The 13,354-nt window shown below is 33.8% G+C and overlaps 1 protein-coding gene across 6 annotated transcripts in view; it reads left to right on the forward strand.

The window, feature by feature from the left end:
• The first annotated feature begins 2,254 nt into the window (after positions 1 to 2,254).
• The window catches only part of LOC118190586 (uncharacterized), a 228,101-nt gene continuing 217,001 nt past the window's right edge, over positions 2,255 to 13,354 (forward strand). For 5 of the 6 annotated variants that reach the window (XM_085825327.1, XM_085825338.1, XM_085825331.1 and 2 more), the window contains exon 1: positions 2,255 to 2,382. Coding sequence is in view for 1 of the 6 variants with exons in the window: in XM_085825336.1 (XP_085681462.1) it covers positions 2,363 to 2,382 (20 nt within the window). In the remaining 5 variants the exon portion in view is untranslated. The remainder of the gene's footprint in view (positions 2,383 to 13,354) is intronic. The other variant, XM_085825336.1, reaches the window with a different exon arrangement.

Consider the following 13,354-nt stretch of genomic DNA (forward strand, 5'->3'; position numbering starts at 1 on the left):
TCCACGCACTTTATAAGGATGTATTTCAACAAAGAAACATAGCAGTTTTTTAACATCATAAATAGATTGCACCCCTGGTACATTCTCTAAATGAATCTGAAACAAAGGCAAGGAGCCTTAGATTTGGTTCTGTGCATTTGGGTAACTTTTCGAGGTTTATACTTTAAATTAACCAGCTCTTCAAAAATGTCATCTGAGGGGCAATCGATAGGTAAACCTCTTACAACTATTTTGATGGGCCTATCCATCTTTCTGGTAATTAAATAATGATCTACACTTTTTTCATCCAAATATTTTGTTATCTAACGGTGATCATTTTCCGTTTTCGGAAAAACTTTTAAAAACTCGCCAGTAACTTTAGCTGCAAAATCTAAATTAGTTTCAGCCCTCAATTTTTTAGAGAAATCCGAAAATTTAATTGGAGGCTTCACCATTATCGGTTTCACCTTCGGTTGTTGCATTTCAACATTCTCTTCATAACCTCATTCTCTTCACTAACTTCCATATCATTATTAGTGGCAGTATTATCTGCATTAGCATTTTCACCTAGCTTATCAAATTTATTGCTAACATTAATTTCTGCATTAGCTTTGACTAATTTAGTAGGCCGAGCCGTATTACGCGGCTGTGTAAAGCCTTCTGAATCGTTAATTTCGCTCACACATCTTTTTCCTTTTTTCGAAGGCCGTTTAAGCAAAATTTTTGTTTTTTCTCTGCTAGGAGTTTGTGCAATTGCACCAGATTTATCACTAACATTTTTTACACTTGATATAGTATCATTACAGTTAGCAGAATTAACAGTAGATATAACCTGCATCTTAGGGACATGCTTAACAACATTCACCTTCAACTTATCACAAGATAAATTTGCAATACTAGGATTTTGGGCACTAAAAACGTCGCACTTACCCTGAAATAACAAAGACTGTCTTTTGGCTATTCCACTCCTTTTTTGGTGTATATCCAGACGTTTTTGCTTATCCTCCTCACTGGATAATGTATTGAGATCATCTTCCGTTAACTGCTCATCTACATGAACTGCAACATTCAGAAGCAGAACTTGCTGAAGCGCGAGTTGATAATCCTCCGCATCGTAACAATCCTTGTTTAATAGCTGACTCCAACCTTTTCCTACGCACATATCTCCTCGGGTAAACCAGAGAGATTTTCTTTACTAACGTTCATAACCTCGGGCGAAGGAAGCGGCGGGTAATCCTTCGGATCCATTGCTGACACTAGCACGTGTTAGGCTTAACACCCACAACGCACACCATAGCACAAAACACTAATCGAATCCCGAATAATCCACTCTTCATAAGAAAGAAAAAAAAAAAAAAAAAAAAAAAAATTAACTATCTGTATCAGCTTGCTACAAAGCTTACCGCAATTCATATTCAAGAAAGTCCAAGAAAACGATTATTTAACGAATATAATTATTTGATGAAAACCAAGTGGACGATATCAGTTTAACTAGTCTATCAGATTTTAATGTAAATACGACCTAATAAACTTTTTGTGACAAAATTTGTAGCGAAATTAATACGAAATACAAAATATCAAGAAATTAACAAAATATTTCGAATGTTTTTTACATATCTGGAAGATTTAATGAATTTATAGGATAACGCAAATGACACAAAAGAATATTTACATCAGTGCTATTGATATCGAAGGACTAGATGATAAACTGAGAAAATTTATTTTAATGTGTTAAAACAAAATTTGAGTCTATGTAAAAATATATACTACTTTATAAAAAATAACAACACTGCATTTGCTTTTATTGTTACCGAAATAGTTTTAAGAATTTATTCAACTGTGCGCGTAAGGAATGGAAAAAGAAAAGAGATATTCCTCTATTTAAAAATCAGTTTTATTTAAAAAATTCAAAAAAAGAGTAGGAAAATCTTCAGTTATGCTTGCTACTGTCGAATGACTAGACTCAGAAGATGTTATTGATCAGTTTTCTGAAACAACAACAACAACAAAAAATAAATAAATAAATAAATAATAATAATAAAAAGGTTGATAAATAACTGCAATTTTTTGTTTATATACCAGTTTTTCATTTACAATTATTATTGTATTAATATTCGTATTCTCTATCATTCATAAAATTTTTTAGGGACATTATTTAAGATTTCATTAAAAGCAATTTATGTAAGTGGAGCTTCAATTAAAATTTTGTCTGCCGGTGGCTTATCAGGCCACCAGACGTACCACCAGATGTACCACCAGATGGCGCAGTATCAACATGAAGTGAAACTTTTAAAACTCTCCTTGCGATTATCGCGTGACATGCTAAAAGTAGCGGAAAAATGACAAAGGTTCCTTGAATGATGGTCAGTAATCGATCAGCCTTATGTACCACCTTCATGGCAGGTAAATCTTTTTTTTTTTATCTTATACTACATAACGTGCTTTCAGTCAGGGCCGGCGCTAGCGCCTATGAACTCGTGCGTCTGCGCCAGGGGGACAGGATTTAGAAACTGCAAAATTTTAGAATTTAGACAGGCAATGGGAGCCCATTTACAAGCCTCTGATATTGCACGGATTGACAAATGTGCTTAGCGTCGGCCCTGACTGCAGTCATTTACTATTTATCAGCCTTGTACGTTGTATAGATTCTGATGTATAATTTTATTAGTTTTGAGGTTTATTGTTAATACTCATAGTTGTTAGAATACATTAAAAAAAAAAATAACAAAATAAATAACGAAATTGGGATCTCAATACTGCCAATTGCAATCTTAAAACCTTGCACAAGAGTATACGATTAAAAGTTACAATTCTTTTTAAATAAAAAATATTAGGAAATACAAAACATCATAAGAATAAAAATACAAATGAAAAATTGTGTATTGTATGCGTAATTTATAACACTTTTTAATTACAACATATTATTAAAATATGAAATGAAAATTTAAATTATTAAGAAGTAATATTGTAAAATACATTGTACTGTGGTATATAATGTAAACGCTTACGCTTTTTTGAATGCACTTAGAATCAGCCGTGTACGACGACATGTGAAACACAGAATTCTGTTTTTCGCATTAGCAGCACTTGCTGAGAACTATTTTTAAATGTTATTCTTCTCATCTGCCAATTTATCGTATCAACGAATTTTATTTTACGAAGATGTGATTTTATAATGCAATCATAAACAACACACTTCCTTCGAGGTACAATAAAATTACGGTGCTTTCATTGCAGTAAATACATATTTATTCTGCAGAAGAAAAACTACTCATATTATTTCGAATTTTCTAATATCTGGATCTACTATAGAGCTACTTAGTCCAGATATTTGAAATTCCATTGTACTTAAAAGAAGAAGAGATAGCAAATTATTTTTATATATCCAGTCTCTAATGATTTTATGGTCATTTAGTGTAATATCCGATGCCAATTCTGTATACATGCCAATTGAATGTAATGATTTTATGCCAGGTTTTATTAATTTGGAAAATTCTGCTGATGATTTGTTTCTAATTGCTGATGATCTGTTCTGCAGTTGATTTGTTTCTAATTAGATTGAAAGGAAAGCTACGTAATGGAGGCAATATCTTAATATGGTATTGTGGAAAGGTAAGAAAAAAAAAACTTAAGGTAAATCAATAGCTGTTTGCGTTGAGGTATACGTAGTTGCAGGCATTAAGTTCCTTATAATCAGTATGGTACTTTTTTTGTTGCTGTGAGACTTCTCTCGCTTGTCTTTTACCAGAACAAGCCCACGATATTCATCACAGCTAGGAGACACGAGTGCGCCTGTCGCTGTCAAGAGCCTTGGACACCATACGGGTGACAGTACGACTTTGTTCAGTCCCGCCCCCAGTTTGGAGGAGAGCATCCCGGGGGGACGGGTCCTAGGGTCTCCTACCCCTCTTCCCCTATCTCAGCCTCTCGAGAGGACATAAGCTTACGGCATATTTTGAGTGCCCCTATGCTGCACAGACACTGTATATTTACACACCTCCATGCCTTCTCCTTGATTCGAGCTTAGTTCCTTCGGTTCGGTACTCCGAATCACAAACACTAACCTTACATCCCAGTTGGACTGCAGTATAGTACTTGCAATCAGTATAGTAGCCGCAGCTGTTATAATCAACGGTAGTAACCAGCAGTGGCTTAAACAAGGGTATGCAAGGAATGCCGTCGCATAGGGGCCCGAAGGCTTAGGGGGGCCCTTAAATGTCCTGCTGAACTGCATTTACATGTTTAAACTTAAAAAGCAGATTCCATTGCATATATATAGAAGCATTAATTCATTTTCCCTTAATGGATTCGGAATTAGAATTTCAATAAAAGAAGATTAATTATAGTTTTTATATGTTTTATCTTGTATTTTTTTCCCTTTGCTTTTCTTTTTTGTTTTTAAAATTTGTACTACTATAAATTCTTATTTTAATTTTGATATGTTTTGATTTTGTGTTAAACCCCTTTTACACGTTTGTTAACATTAATATAGTTGAGGAATAGCCTTGATTTGACTCCAGTTCACTTTTAACTTCAGAATCTTCAAGTATATGTAGATAATAGAATTCGTTTTCTTGTAAGTTTTTAAGGGCCCCCTACCTATATGGTGCAGTGACGCAATTCTCTGTATGACGCAGATAGCAGGCCCTTGGAAGCACCTGAAATAGCTGAATTCAAGTGTTTGCAAAAGTCAAAATTCCAGCAGTCGACTATGATATAATAACTTCATGACCTACCCCAGTTTAGGGTTAGCAGTAAGCGGAAAATAGGAAAAGTTCCTTTGTATTCCTTAGTCTCAAACCTGAAAATTGTTAAAGGGGTGTGCGGAAAAAATGTCACCCGGAAAAAAGGGAAACGGAAAGAATGTCCCCGGAAAAAAAGGAACGGAAAAAATGTCACTCGGAAAATATGGAAAGGAAAAAAAGGAACTCTAAATCTCGCCACATAATGTCGCCGATTGGAGATGAGGAAACCTGCCAAACGGGCAGAGTTATAGCGGGCTCTCTTGAGGGAGGTTTTAAGGGTAAGACGTTGAGCTGGCTGCAGCTGAGCAAGGTCATTTCGATAGCAGGTTTTTCCAAATTGCCTGCGGGAAAATCGTATGTTCTGCCCCGTGGTTTGCTTCACCCGTTTCCTTAAGGAAACCGACCCACGTCACCCGGAAGGAAAGAATTCACGGGGAGCAAATGTTTCTCCTCTGTTAAATAATGATTGTCGGTCTTTAAACTAAATTTCATCCATCCTTAACTGGAAGCTAACAGCTTGTTCACATTAAAGTGTTGATAAATGACGAATTGTCAGTAAAGACGGCACGCGAAAGCTGCTAAACAGAACTATAGGCGTAGTATAGTCTGTTATTTTTTATTACGGTTTAACGAATCTAGCAATAATATTATATTATGCATTCCGTTATTATTTAATCTATCCGTAATATGAAATATAATTTTCTAAACACTAACGGTTTATCATCAGTTAATCTATAAAACGACAGATATTTTATAGTGTCATTTTTTTTTTCCACTTTAACGGTTTATCATTAGTTTTTTTTTTTTTTTTTTTTTTTTTTTTTTTTTTAAAGTCCAAAGAGACTTTGATCCTGGAGGACTATTCTTTTCGTTTTGCGATTTGCGTTGAATCACTATAAACGGCGAATCACTTTTCAAACTATTGCCACCAAATGTTAGAGAGAGTCCTGCATTATATTCGAAGAAATTAAATAATGAAAAATCTGCATAAATATATGCATATTTCTCGCATTGTGATAAAACAACGGTACATACAGCCGTCGAATTTTGAATGACGTAATCCTCCTGCGAATATGGGCATCTGGAAGCCCAAATTTGAAATTTGTTTTATTATCTATTTCATATTTTGTAAAACTTTCATATTTTGTAACCGAATTTTTGATTAACAAATTCAACGATTTAAAAGCGAGGAATGGCAACACTATGCGAAAAAAGAAATTATCTCCAGCGCGCGGAACTGTGTATCGGAAATTCTTCTAAAGATATGCTCTTTTTAAAATTCTTTTGCGACATTGCTATTTAAATGAATTTTATGGTTTAAGTGTTAAGAACATGATATTTAATAAATAAAAGTAGCACACAAAATGTTAAAAAAAACGCCCTCTTTGGACGTAACCTGAAACCTTTGAGATTTTTTGTTTGTTATTCAGTTTTTTTTTTTTTTTTTTAAATATGAATGACGGTCTCTCAGCCGACTTCGACTTGACCAGAAGCAGTTGTCACTTTATTATGCAGTCACCTAATAGGTGGGCCACTTTTTTTTCCTACGAAGGGACGGACAATTAGAACTATGCATTCCCCTGGATTCGAACCCAAGCCGTTAGGTATCGCAGTTGGCGACCCTAACCACTACACCGTCTGGCCGGCATTTATCATTAGTTAGTTTATATAATATTATATTCTATACTAATTAATATAGTTATTTTAAAATAATTAGCTAAACCGGCTTGGCTAGTTTTTCCCCCGCCAAATACTTACTTATTCGAGGAAATAATTTAATTATACGCTTTAACGGTAACATATATTTTACACTATATTTATTTTATATTAAAAATTTTCCTATATATAAATAGTTACGGCCATACACGCAATCGAATCGGCTTAATGTACTTTCATTTATAGAATAATGCACTTCAGAATGTGAACAGTGAACTTTCTTCTGGTGATTATCTTCCTATGATAATCAGTATTTCTGAGAACTTGGACATTGGTGCTGAGAGCTATTTTTATAATTCGCAAAAGCCGAAAACCTTATGAAGTGGTCATCTTAGAAAGGGTTTACTGTACTTTCTGTCGCTAACTGTGCCAATTTATTGGTATGAAAAAATTTCTTGTAGTAGAATATAATCCATTCATGCAAGCCCTGTTATAAGAATAATTTAATAAAGAAGCAAAATTATCATTTTATTCAAAATTGCATTTTTCGAGCGAGGTAGTAAGGAGTTCTGACTTTCTTATCGGTTAAATGTTGCTATTTCCGATTTTAAACTTGCTAACTTGCTAACGGAACTGTGTATCGGAAATTCTAAAGACATGCTGTGGCATTGCTATTGAATTGAATTTCATGGTTTAAGTGCAAAGAACATGATATTTAATAAATAAAGGTAACACACAAAACATTAAAAAAACGCCCTTTGGACGTAATTGAAAATCTGAAAACTCAGATATTTTTTTTCCCCCCAGTGGCGTGGTAAAATGAATCATTAAAAACGAAGCTGAGCTTCTTAATTACATTTTGAAGCTTTAGAATGATACCGCTAATTTGATTATCCAGAACTCGAAATATTGAATATATTTGAGTTAAATAAAATTCAAAATTAATGCGAAAGAATTTTTTTTAGCAAATTTCGTGAGATAGATTATGTTCTGCTGTTCTGTAATTTTTAATTAGGACCGTAAAAGAAATGTTTCTTGACGAAGAGGTGAGAACTGTTGAAAACAGTCAATTTCCTATTTATGAGAAAACTGTATTATGACTTTGGAGATTAAAAAGTACATATAAATATTATAGTTCTCATTTTTCATGTTTAAATAATTACTAAAAAATATGGATTCTAATGCAGCAATTGTAGTGTAATTCTAAATGAACTATTTATAACATTGTTATCAATGAAGCAACAATCGATAATTAAAAAAATGAATGCAAAATTCTATTCTTTGTTTTGAGCTCAAGTTCTATGTTTCAAGAGCTTTCAAGTCTGAATTAATTACTTTTCAGACTTAAAATTGCAGTATAACTTTTGTATTTAAAATTTTGTTAGCAGTTCTAAAACAAATATCATGCAGAATTTTAGCAGTATTAGAAAAGGACTCAAAAAGAGCTGACAAGGAAACTTCTTATCTTTTGGCGTTTTTAATTGTTGAAGTGTATGGAGTCAAAATTAAAGCTACTAACAACCAGTTTTTAAGGTTGTCATTAATTAAAACATCTGTAATTATTAATAAGCATCATGTTTATGAGGAAATGACAGAATTATCATTTCCTAGTCATTCCTAGTATCATCAGGGCCGGTGCCAGATCATATGCAATCGGTGCGGCCGCACCGGGCGGTAGAATTGAGAGAACGCAAAATTTTTAGAACTTTGGAAAGAGCTGGGCGGCAGAATTTTGAAGTTGTAAAGCAGGCACCGTGCGGCAAAACGTCTAGCGCCGGCCTTGAGCATCATTCCAAGTCTTAGTAAATCAGCTTAGAATAATTAGAACTGATTTATAGGAATTTAGCAAAACTGCGCTACAATAACATATCATTGATAAAAGTATATCCCAGGAGAAAATATTCTTATTATTATACTATAATGTTCCCTTAAAAAGAATGTAATATTTAGCAATCATACTTAGTATTGCGGTTTTTCAAGAAACACAAAATTCACAAGGTTTCGCAAGCGAGTACACCATTCAATACTTTACAAATGAGTCGCACTTGATCAAACAAACCATAGGCTTATACAGAACCGTCCAGGGGTAATTTAGTCAGGTATTTTTTAAATGTTAATATGCAAAATATAGAATTAATACTAAATATGCATAAATTTTAGACTTGAGCTTTCTTGACGTGCTTTCGTGGTGTAGTGGTCTGCACGCTGGGCGCGTATTCCAGAGATCCGCGGTTTGATTCCCGGAGAGGGGGTTGCTCATTTTTCAAGTCTCCTGCTTCCATAAAACATCGAATGTCTCTGCAATCTAAGTGAAGAAATATTCGACATAACAGACATTTAACTTTTTCTTATAATATAAATTTTGCGTGGGAACAGTTTTACATTGAGCTGAAAATAAGTTTATGTATTCTGAAGTAAAAATTTACATTCATTCAATTAATTATTTATGTGTACTGAAAATTGTTTTTTCATTTTATGTAAAATTTATCTGGCGAAATTGAATTTAGAAATTTTCTGCATTGGCTATAATTTTCTTCCTTCTGCAGAGATTGGTATATACGTAAACGAGACATATTTTGTCGAATGCCGTAACAGCATTGCCGTATCCTTTTGTGTTAATATATTCAAAAATTTTAAATGCTATTACGTAAATTACAGCATTATATGTTACATGAAGGGGATTAAATTGAATCCAAATTCAAAATACTTACATGTCTTTTCACTCATATTTCTAACAATTTTATTCTCATAAGGAAAGTCACTAAACACTGATGATATAATAAAATTGACAGTAATTTGTGTTCTATATTCTTAAGCAGAATACATAATGCAGCTCATCAGCGCTCCAACGGTCGCCAGGGCCGTAGCTAGAAGGGGGCAAGGGAGTCATCTGTCCCCGGGCGCAGAATCCAAGGGGCGCCAAACTGATGTTACGACATTGTAGAATTAAATGTTTTCCATCCTTGGCAAGCAGTAAGGGGCGCGAAATCTTCAGTTGTCCCTGGGCGCTCAAAACCCTAGCTACGACTCTGGCGTTCGCTTAACACTGATAGTTCGACAGGGGCTCAAATCCCAGCAAACAAGCTGGTTGCAAGATAATTTAGTTATTTCTTCATGTGCAAGGTAAATACAATCAAGTTTCCCTTTCTCATACTTCGTTAAGTCCTCCACGAAGGCATCCCTTCTCTTAGACAGACAGTTCCCGTGCTTTGCCATGATTCAAATAACCACCAAAGAAAAAATGAGGAGAAAATGCAGTAGATACTAGCTATTCAAGGGATAGAACAATTATTAATAGATGTAGAAGAGCATTTTTGAAATCATTTCTTGAGTACCCATTCCGGGGAGTTCTAAATCACCGAGAGTTCTTAAATGTTAAATAACTACAGTGCGTTTAATTGAGTCTGAAAATTGGATTGATGGAGTTGAATTTTTTTAATTTTAAAATTTCCTCGTTGTGCAGTCAGACAAAATCATTGTCTTAACAAAATTATTCCTTTAATGTATGATATTAATAAGAGGATAGTTATTTTAATTCTTATGTAAAAATTTTTCTTCCAAGAATAGCTGATCGCAAATAACTGATATAATTTAGATTTGCTAATAATGCCTCAACTTTACTGATTTTATAGAGCTGTAGAGGGATAATATCTTATACTTATCTAGTATATGCCGAAACATTTTCATTGTTCCTATATACAGGAATTGAAGTGCTTGAAATTCTTATGCTGTATTAAAAATTCTAAGAAAGGTGAGAACCACTGAGTTAGTGATGTGGGAAAAAGAATAAAGCCCCCTTTCTAATTCTTTAACAGTGAAGAATTAAGTGTAAACAAATTATAATCTTTGCTGCTTCTACTAATTACAAAGACTAAATCGATATGTAATTTGACTTATAACTTACGAAAGAGTTAGAGTGTAATTGAGCATATTTAAAGTATTATAATATCCTCAAAAGGGATTTTTTTCGTGACGTCTATACCTCGTACATATGTATCTCACATTAACTTAAAAATGATTAGCTGTAGAACGGTGAAATTTTGTACATATCTCACATTACGACGTATGTAACTCACATTAACTCAAAAATGATTAGCCGTAGAACGTTGAAATTTTGTATATGGAACTGCTGTAGCAGTAACTGTGTATATAACACCTTCGTATTTATTTATTAATTATTGTTCATTGAACGGGAGTTGGTTTGTTCCCCTTGAAAACTAATTTCCGATCAATAACAATTACTTGCTTTTAATTTTTTTTTCAAAGTTTGAAATTTTGTTTTTCATGATTTATTTCAAGTCCCCGTAAAACATTTTTAACAATTTACATTCAAGTTACTTTAAAAAAGAATTTTCGGAATTAAACTTCCTACCTATGGATTCATTCTTTTTAGATACTTCTACTAAAATTAATATTAGGAGATAATATAATCAATATTTCTTTGGTAAATAAATTATTATTATCTTAAGACACAATAACACGCCGGATAAATACTAATTCAGAAGACAAACAACAAAAATCAGCGTTATATTTACAAAATTTCCACAGGACTAGTTTCGATGGATTTACCGAACCACCATCCTCAGCTGCAAAACCGCAAATGAACAAGATAGGAAAAAATGATTAGATAAGATAAGAAAGCCTGGACAAGAATAAGCAAGTGGCGCCATCTGTTGGTGAAACCAGAACTAAAACATAATTTCTTTAAAGGCCGAAGGCAAATTTGGATTGGAATTAGGATCGTTAACTAGAACAGAAAGATTTTTATGAATGTGAAATGCCTCTAGAAAATCCAGTTCTCCAATGGAAGATGTTTTTTGAATAATTTTGGCAACAGAAAAATTGAAAGTGTGATTTTCGGACCAACAATGTTGCGCAACAGAAGACTTCTGTGTTTCCTTTTTTCTAACATATGCCTCATGTTCCTTGACGCGAAATTTTAAGGCTCTCTTAATTTGGCCAATGTAAATTAAACCACACTGGCAAGGAATGCTATAAATACCCCAGGAATTCATATCCGGAATGGGGTCCTTGAGTATAGAAGTTGGAATTTTATTGATGGGAGAGTAAACAGCCCGAAAGTTAAATTTCTGCAAAATATGTGCAACTTTATAGCTAATTGATGGAAAGAAGGGAATGACAACAGAATTTTTATAATCTCCTAAAATAAGAGTGTGGCTTTTAGTGTGTTGAGATGAGAATTTTTTAACTGCTTGATTAATAATGTTGGGTGAAAAGCCCCTGTCAATAGCTATTGCTTTTAAATAATTTAGTTCTTCATCAAGGGCTAGTTTGGAGGAGCAAACTTGAAGAGCACGGAAAACATAGGAATAAAATGAAGCTAACTTTTGTTTAGTCGGATGACATGATTTAAAGTGTGGTGGAAGGCAAACCGATGAAGGTTTACGGTAAACTGTAGTACTGAAGTTGGATGTGTTACGTGTGACCAGAATGTCGAGAAACGGAAGAGAATTGCAAGTCTCAAGTTCAAAAGTGAACTGAATAGCAGGATCAATAGAATTCATTGTTGATAGAACTTTATTTAAATCATCTTTATTACCTTCAAACAGGGTAAAAGTATCGTCTACGTAGCGGAACCATGCCGGGAAGTTTAAAGTTTCAAACAATTTTGATTCATAATTAGGTACTGCCTCGTATCCATTAGCTAAATATTTGGTTTCTAGATTTTCCACTCTCTTATACAATAACATTTACACCATAAAAAAATTCAATAGAGTTTGTAAAAAAGGTTAAAAACATTTCTACTAGTAATTTACTCATGGTTTCTTTTGATTTAAAATCATTATTCACCAATGTCCCGGTGGAAGGTGCATTAAGATGTCTAGAAACCAGACTTCGCGAATTTCATTTCTCTTGCATCGAAATTGATAAGCTAATTTCTCTCACTCAACTCTGTTTGAAACAAACACATTTTGTTTTCCAAAATAAATATTACAAGCAAACTGAGGCATTACCCATGGGAAGCCCCCTCAGTCCCATCCTGGCTGATATCTACATGCATTATTATGAATCAAAATTGTTTGAAACTTTAAACTTCCCGGCATGGTTCCGCTACGTAGACGATACTTTTACTCTGTTTGAAGGTAATAAAGATGATTTAAATAAAGTTCTTTCAACAATGAATTCTATTGATCCTGCTATTCAGTTCACTTTTGAACTTGAGACTTGCAATTCTCTTCCGTTTCTCGACATTCTGGTCACACGTAACACATCCAACTTTAGTACTACGGTTTACCGTAAACCTTCATCGGTTTGCTTTCCACCACACTTTAAATCATGTCATCCGACTAAACAAAAGTTAGCTTCATTTTATTCCTATGTTTTCCGTGCTCTTCAAGTTTGCTCCTCCAAACTAGCCCTTGATGAAGAACTAAATTATTTAAAAGCAATAGCTATTGACAGGGGTTTTCCACCCAACATTATTAATCAAGCAGTTAAAAAATTCTCATCTCAACACACTAAAAGGCACACTCTTGTTTTAGGAGATTATAAAAATTCTGTTGTCATTCCCTTCTTTCCATCAATTAGCTATAAAGTTGCACATATTTTGCAGAAATTTAACTTTCGGGTTGTTTATTCTCCCATCAAGAAAATTCCGAGTTCCATACTCAAGGACCCCATTCCGTATATGAATTCCTGGGGTATTTATAGGATTCCTTGCCAGTGTGGATTAATTTACATTGGCCAAACTAAGAGAGCCTTAAAATTTCGCGTCAAGGAACATGAGGCATATGTTAGAAAAAAGGAAACACAGAAGTCTTCTTTTGCGCAACATTGTTGGTCCGAAAATCACACTTTCAATTTTTCTGTTGCCAAAATTATTCAAAAAACATCTTCCATTGGAGAACTGGATTTTCTAGAGGCATTTCACATTCATAAAAATCTTTCTGTTCTAGTTAACGATCCTAATTCCAATCCAAATTTGCCTTCGGCCTTTAAAGAAATTATGTCTT

Source organism: Stegodyphus dumicola, chromosome 10 (genome assembly GCF_044657685.1).
Source record: "Stegodyphus dumicola isolate Sdum_Otavi_A_Nest chromosome 10, ASM4465768v1".
NCBI classification, from domain to species: Eukaryota; Metazoa; Arthropoda; class Arachnida; order Araneae; family Eresidae; genus Stegodyphus; species Stegodyphus dumicola.